The 8,221-nt window shown below is 35.9% G+C and overlaps 1 protein-coding gene across 6 annotated transcripts in view; it reads left to right on the forward strand.

Annotated features, from left to right (window-relative positions):
- Positions 1–8,010, forward strand: part of LOC110829658 (endoplasmic reticulum aminopeptidase 1) — a 29,643-nt gene extending 21,633 nt beyond the window's left edge. For all 6 annotated transcript variants that reach the window (XM_087352209.1, XM_087352208.1, XM_087352211.1 and 3 more), the window contains 4 exons: positions 159–301; positions 887–1,016; positions 2,825–3,047; positions 4,375–8,010. In XM_087352209.1, coding sequence (XP_087208335.1) covers positions 159–301; positions 887–1,016; positions 2,825–3,047; positions 4,375–4,521 — 643 coding nt within the window. In that variant the 3' untranslated portion in view covers positions 4,522–8,010. The remainder of the gene's footprint in view (positions 1–158; positions 302–886; positions 1,017–2,824; positions 3,048–4,374) is intronic.
- Positions 8,011–8,221: the final 211 nt, after the last annotated feature.

Genomic DNA, 8,221 nt, shown 5'->3' on the forward strand with positions numbered 1-8,221 from the left:
TAACAACCAAAAATTTTATTTTCCGCATATCCTTGTGACTCACCTTCAAAATTCTCTTTAATCTATAGTGAGTGCCACAAGCTGTTCAACAAGTCTGTGTGAAACAGTCTGCACATGATACTTTTCTTCACAGTTACACTAATTTTGATTTGTTTAAGGCTGATGAGGTCTGACATAATGGCATCTGCAGTCCTGTGTGATGTCCAAATTACAGTCAAACAAGCTCAGAAGAAATTTAGAGATTGGATGGATAAAGGCAATCGTATACCACCAAATCTCAGAGAAGTAGTTTATATTGCAGGTAAGAGATATAAATTTTATCAGGTATATTATAATGATGATGATTGTGTCATCAGTAGTGCTGACAGTATTTTTGAATGTGCTGTGGGTTTATGCATGAAATAAATACAGAAGAGTAACAAGTGAGATATGTACTCTTCCAGTTTATTTTGTTGCTATTGTTTCATTTTTTGCATTACAGCTATGCCCGGGAGTTTGTATGGATGCTTACATGGCTAAACGAAGTAAATGATTTGGGTTACAATTATTTTTATAAATATGCTGATCTTGAATAATTCAGGGTAGTTATACAGATGGGGTCCGCAGTGGCCGCGCGGTCTGAGGCGTGGGCCTCGTGCCGCTTGGTCGCATGGGACCGTGGGTTCGAATCCCACTCAAGCCATGGATGTTTGTCCGCGTTTTTCTGTGTTGTGCTTTCCTGTGTACAGGTAGAGGCCTTGCGACGGGCCGATCCCTCGTCCAAGGAGTCCTACCGAATGTCTATAGATCGAGCCAACGAAAAGTTGGGACCCGCAGTGCTCAAGCACTTGAAGAATGGGTCGATCCCAGTATCCCAGTTATACAGATGCTCAAGTGCATGTTACAGGTATCAAGTATGGTGATGTGAAGGATTGGCAGTACTGTTGGTCTAAATATAACAGCACAGGAGTTCCAAGTGAAAGAAGATTGCTTCTTAAAGCCTTAGGCGTGGCATCAGATCCATGGATTTTACAAAGGTGAGACATTATTGTGGTTATTAAATTAATTTTGTGCTTCAGTTCAATACACAGTTTTATCTTTATTTCTGAACTACTACTACTACTACTACTACTACTACTACTACTACTACTACTATGGCGTAACAGCCCCAAAATCGAGCCCTAGCCTCCTCCTTTATTTCTGAAAGTAATATTAATTTACACAATGTGTTTCACGCATGCCAAAAGGTGCCAGTACTCTGATGTGACGAAGGATGCCTAATACTGTATATTGTGGACAAAAATTAATTTTTATAAAATTGAAAGGTGCCATATTGAATTTCACATATGAAATGTCCATTAGTCCTTAATTGTTAGTAATATATTTTTAAGATGATGTGCCATGTAGCCTGGTAGACCACATGGTGCAACATCCCAGAAGACTGATCTTCATACTTATCACCATGGGATCCTGAAGTCCCACCTAATATATTTTTAAGTTATTATTTTCTGTTCTGTGTAAATAGGTTCTAATATGATGTTCTGAGCTACCAGCAGGAAGCCTTTAATTTATAGTAATATCTGTATCTTTCCTTCTCTTGTAACCTAACATTTGTAAAATCCTTTATAAATAAGAATTTGGTTGAAATCAAATTGTGAAATTTTTACTTATTAATGTGTTCATCAGACTCCCCTTTCCCCTCCATGTATCTAAATACCAAAGTTTTATTGTTACTTAAAAAATGTCTGCTTATAGTGGTTTTTTCTTTTCATTTCTTCTCTTTTCTTTGTGTAGTATTTCCTTTTCTTTCTTTCTTCCTTCTTATTTTAGATTGTAATGTACTCTGAAAGGTTTACATTTTGAGTGATGTGGCATGATATGGTTTTTGTGACATTGATAATGCTGGTCATTATCAAGTTTAATTTTTATAGAAAAGTACTTATTTGGCTTCTTGGCATGGATATTTAAAATGGAATTTCACTGTAAGGCATAATACAGTTTGTACTATTATATTTTAAAACCTTTTTTGTTACTATGAGGAGAACAGCTTGTTCATAAGGGTGATTTTCTGAACATCTTTACCCATGAATACCAATATTTTACTGGTTAGAATTCTCTAGGTTCCCCTTTCAGTATCCAGGACTGAACCATCCAATGATAATCCTTGACCTTTCTAGAAGAGCTCCAGGAGTCCTCTGATACTCACTGTCTTAGCAGGACCATTAAAAATTCAAATTATTTGAATTACAGGAATCAAATTTCACTTGCCAACTGGAAATTCCTTAATTTCTTAGAAATTGAATACTGTGCCAAACATTTTTGAGAATATTTGGAAGTGGATTTGGATATCGAATTTATCATGGGTCTATATGAAATTCATTGTCTGATAATTAGTCTGTTCTGCTGAATCATTTTTGGTCATAGATTTACTAAATTAAGGTACACTTCAGAATGTTGAATCTGCACACAGATGTATTGCCAGTGAGTTACTTAGGTAACCTGATCCTCAACTGGCTGTTTTTAACTAAGGTATCAAGATCCTTGAAGTAGAGTTGATAAAGAAATTATAATACTTACGAAGTACTGAGATAAAATGAATAAGATGTAGTTTGATTAAATGAGTCATGAGAATTACATTAAGCAATAAATATAGTTGTGGATATATCAGAAATAACATACAACATAATTGTGGCATTCTAATGCAATGAAAGAAGACAGGCTTAGAAAAATAAATTGAGTAGGCCAAGATAAAAGAATTCTAATCAGTTTTGTTTTGGGATGCAGAGTCCATATAATCTGTGATATGGTTCTGCTAATGGCAGATAGAACTTTCTCTTGCTCACAGGTATCTGCTGACTACCCTGGATCGGAACTTGGTCAAACCTCAAGATGTAAAGGTTGTTCTAGCTGGAGTGGCAGTTAATCCAGAGGGCCAGCTGCTGGCTTGGAGACATCTGAAAGCTCACTGGAACTACTTGCAGTCCATGTTTGGCAACTCAACATATACAATGGGTACTTTTATTTCAGCAGTGACATCTCATTTCACTACGGAATATGACTATCAAGAGGTACAAATTTTATTTTACTCCATAATTGTAACTCTGTCACTCTTCTAATCTCCTACCTGCTCCTCTTCTGTTCTTCTGTGCCTGGCAGGTTACACATGGTACATATAATATTGTAGTATGTTGCATTATGTTAATGCACGTAGACTCTTGTGTTGGATGAAGCGATTAAGATCTTGACAAACTGCCATTGGCTGAAGGAATGCTTAAGGTTGAAATGTGATGAGTAGGTGGCAGTTGTGTCTGTGATGTGTACGTATCTCCTGTGAAGCAAAGTAATTGACCTGTTCTACTCATTGCTCTCCCTATCCAGGTACTTTTCAAATCCATATAATCAACAATACCTATGAAACTTTATGCTAATATTTACTAATATGGAAAATATCAATGTGTCACATGCATGAATATTTTGGTTTCATAACAACTGATAAATTTGAACCTGACTTAAAAAATGTATGTGCCATGCTTTTAATACAGAGTGTACCATTTAAAATGCATCTCAGTGACAATAACATGCTAGCATACAGAAATGAAATCAGAAGCACATCCAGCCCCATGAAGTAGACTCTCCCAATGTCCCCCATGACACTCATGTCAAGGTCACCCTGGTTCCTAGGCCACTGTTCATATCCAGTTGTGTGATAGCTGTGCAGACATATTCATGAGCAGAACATGTTAATTTTTGAATATTACTTTGCATTTAAATCATTTGTTGCTGTTCATGAAGAATTTAGCTGTGTGTATCCTGACAAGGAAGTAGCATATAAGACAATACACTGGCTGGCAATATAATTCAGGACACAGGAAGCATTTGTGTGTTATCAGTGCATCAGCTGCAACATTGGGTAAATGACTGCAAGGATTCAGTAGTGTGTTTGGTTTCATTGTTCTATGCATAAAGGGGTTTGTGTGTAGCACCATTTCAAATAGATACTGGGAATGACCCGCTCTTCAAGTGCCTCAGCACTGCGGGTCCCAACTTTTTCATTCCCTCGATCTATAGACATTCGGTAGGACTCCTTGGACGAGGGATCGGCCTGTCACAATTCCTCTACCTGTACACAGGACTGCACAACACAGAAAAACGTCGACAAACATCCATGGCTTGAGTGGGATTCGAACCAACGGTCCCAGCGACCAAGCGGCACAAGCCCACGCCTCAGACCGTGCGGCCACTGCAGACCCCTTTTTAAATAGAACATTCTGTATATCTACTAATAACACTATTAAAACCAATGAGTTAACCTTTCTGAATCTGTAAATTCACCAAACCAAAGTTAATAAGTAGTTGGTTCTTAAAATAAATCACATGTATGTTCTGAATGTACAGGTGTCACAGTTCTTCCGACCTATGAATGTTGGGTCTGGAAACAGAGCACTGAAGCAGAGTTTGGAAACAATTCGTCTAAACATCCACTGGGTCCAAAGAAATAAAGATATTATCAACAACTGGCTAAATGATTATCTAGGAAGATAATATATCAGTGCCCTTGGAATGAGAAAGTTTGTGTATTTAAATATCTAAGTCACTGATGTCAGTTCAAGTGTTTTGTACTCTAGAACACACAGCCAAGTATTACAGTTTGTTTAACATTGGATTCAAATTACCCAATGTCCGAAGATAGTGAATACTCTAAAAAAAATACATGAAGGAGAAGGGATTCACAGGAATTTATTCAAAATAGTGTCATCACAGTCATCACCTTGACAGAACAGGGCTCAAAACACCATACTAAAAGTCTGTGGGTAAACATGATATTGTTTCTACACATGTTTTGTAATGAAGCAAACAGCACCTGTCATCATCTTACACACTCTTTAAAAATTGATTTAAATGTGTTTTTTTAATATTTAATGTAGTACATACTGGTTTAGACAATTTTGTGAAATTTAATTCATAAATATCTGGCTTTGGCATTATGAGGAATTTTAGTAAAATAAATAATGATAGTCTGAACCTAAAATTAACTTCTCACATCCTTCTAAAGGAAATAAGAATCTTGTCGAATTTATTATTTACATAATTTTGTTCATATCCAAGCTGTAAAATCACCCATGTAGACAAATTATAATTCAGATTTTGTTGGTGAGACTTATGGACCATATTCTGTGAAGACCTTTCTCTTTATCATATTTTATTTTGTATATAAAAATATATACCAATTAGGTAAAAACTGGCATGATCACTGGTTGCATATAAATTTTATAGATTTTTCTCATACTATGAATACCAATGCATGAATTTTTGTTCATGTGAACCCAAAGCAGAGCTTTTGGTATCGTGTTGTCATCATGAATTAATTTTTTGTGTATTGTACAAATTATTGAACAAGGCAAAAACTGTGCAGAGCATTCCTATAGTTGACGGAAGGTCTGTTTCTTCTTTCACATTGTGGCCATTAAAAATGCTAATTTTATTGTCAGTAATGTAAATTTAGAGCCACGGTGGTCTAGCGGTTAGAACGCTGGCCTTGTAATCCTGGGGTCTCGGGTTCGATTCCCGGTGTTGTCCGAATTTATAACTTGTGTTGGGCAAGGCCGTGGTCTAGGCAACACGGAGTTTTCCTCCGGGGGCTTCCCCGGTTTCTTTGTGGCATCCCAACAATTACTCCATTCACACACAGAAGAAGGCAATGGCAAACCACTTCTGGATCATCTGCCAAGAACGTATATGAACAGGTCCCAGTCAGAGAAAAGGATGGAAGGATCCTGTTCATATGGACCTGTCGTCAGACAGAACACTAAATAAAAATAAAAATGTAAATTTGTAATGCCTGTTGTAATAATTTGTTAACATTGTCTATATTGTAATGTCTGAACATGTCTGCACCATAAACAACTCCTGCAAGGTTATTTTTAAGACAAGAATGTTAAAATTAAGGGAAGAAGATGAAAACGTTATTTTTTGCAAAGTTCAAGAAGTGCTTGGGAATGGCAGCAACAAATCAGAATTATATTCATGATGATATTAAGAGCAGATTAAATTCCGGAAGTTCTTGTTATTATTCAGTTTAGAATCTACCTTTCTGTGCCTTATCAAAACACTTATAGATTAAAACATACAAAAGCATAATTTTATCTTGCTTTATATAGTGTTACTTTGAGAGTACATAAATTTATGGTGTTTGGGTAAAAATTACACAAATCTTAATGTCTACGGACACGAATAAGTTGTGTTGTAAGTTGCTTGGCACCTAAACTGAATTCATTCTGTTCTTTTGAGCCTCTCTCTGCTGTTGCACACTCACTTTAATTACTGTGAAGTCTGTAACAGTTTTCTGTGAGGAATTATGAAAAATAGTAATCCAGTTATACCAAATTTTGTTATGTTTAAAAATTTTTACTGTGAAGCATGCAAAGGATGCCCCTCTGAGGAGTGTATTTTCCAGATAATGGTGCGTAACATTGGACTGAAGCCAAGGTAGTGGAAAAATGCTGTAGTAACATGAACTGAAGGTTAACTGCAGTCTGGTGGGCTTACCTTTCCATGTTGGAAACCAAAGTTCATGAATTAATACAACAGATGATTACCCGTAAGAAACCAAAATGAATTACCGTAGTCTGATATTACTTGCCAAAAACACAATATTACAAATGTGAGAGTGTATATATTGGTATTTTTAATGCAGGAACAAAGTACAAAGGTTTGTAAATTCAAAACTACATTACAGGAGGTGTCCAGTAACAAACATTGAGAGGTATGATGCTATTAGAAATAATTACACAAACTTCATATCAGAAATGGTCATTGATTCTGTTTAGGAAAAGGATGTGTATGAGATGTCAGAATTTTGCCTTTCCTGCTGATATATGTCAAGCAGGAGGTTCTGTTATGAAGTAAAAATTTTGTAACATGCATTGATAATTGATATTAATTTCTGAAAGTCTTGCAACTTTCACTGCAGAAAGGATATACATACGATAACAGAATCTACTTTATAACTTATGATAGACAGTGATGCCGTCTTAAAAGTCCCGTTTGATAATTTGACTGGGTGATTGAGATAGTTTTGAAAACTCGTCAGGATATCGGAACTCATATGCAAGCCCATATATGAAGTGAATATGAAAGGCTAGTAAAACATTAAGAGGAGAATAATCAGAGAACACATTCAGTACGTGACAATTTATACAAAGGGGGGTTCAGATTTGATCTGGATTTTTATTTTTCCAGATTCATTCAGCTATACACAGCTTAAAGCATGTTCACTTTTCTATGAATTGTCCTTGCTTTGGAATAGATTTTGTTCCACCTTTTGGGTTTCGTGTGGATTCCAGCAACAACAAAAAAACTGTTGGGTGAGTGCACAACTGAGATAGCACTGCTTCTGCGACCTTCTTGTTGGTGTCTCAGCTCCTTAAGTTTGTTAATGGAGTTCAGGTGAAGTGAAAATATGATGATCATATGATTGAAACTGAAGAAATTAATCAGCGTAACAGACCAGAAGGCAACATGTAGACTATTTAATAGTTCAAACAGAAACCAGAATTGAATGCTACTTTTATATTTAAAAAGAAATGTGGAAAAAAAAGCAGGAAGCATTAGAGATTTTCAAGCATGAATTTTTATATATATATACTACAGAAATATGTTTTTAATGTTACCACTAGAACTGTGTTTAATATGTTAACTGTTGTGTTGTATTAAAAGTAGTTTATTGTGTAATGAACTCGGAGATTAAAGTAGTAAAGATCAGAAAAGAGTTGTGAGAGTGAGATATTGGAATTATCATTGGGTGATGGGGACCTTGTGGTGGCATCAGAACATAAGCATGTAGTACCTCACTGGAAACTGCACTTCGTTATTATGCAGATATGCCCAAACTGAACATTGCAGCTCAGTTAGGACCAGAATATAACAGTGTGTACATTCTGTTCATGTAAAATGTTGTCACTTATTTTGAATTCTTAATTCCTGCTGTAAAAGAATAAGCCAGTGAGAAATAAAATATGGCATTTTCACACATTTTTATAGGACCTAGAAATTCGCCTGAATTTAATTGAAATCTCTGTGTGAACCCCCAGTGTGGTAGGTATTCCTCCGAGCAGCAAATTATGGAGTAATTTAATATGTAATCAAGAAAATTAACTATGAACCTAGCAAACTGAGTTAATTTCTAGTGGCAGAATGCATTTACTTTTCTGTGTCAAAGGAACTCACTTTATTCCTAAGTAGA

The sequence above is a fragment of the Zootermopsis nevadensis genome, unplaced genomic scaffold (assembly GCF_977971745.1).
Source record: "Zootermopsis nevadensis isolate Lab colony 2312 unplaced genomic scaffold, Znev_1.0 Znev_ptg000020l, whole genome shotgun sequence".
In the NCBI taxonomy this organism is placed as follows: domain Eukaryota; kingdom Metazoa; phylum Arthropoda; class Insecta; order Blattodea; family Termopsidae; genus Zootermopsis; species Zootermopsis nevadensis.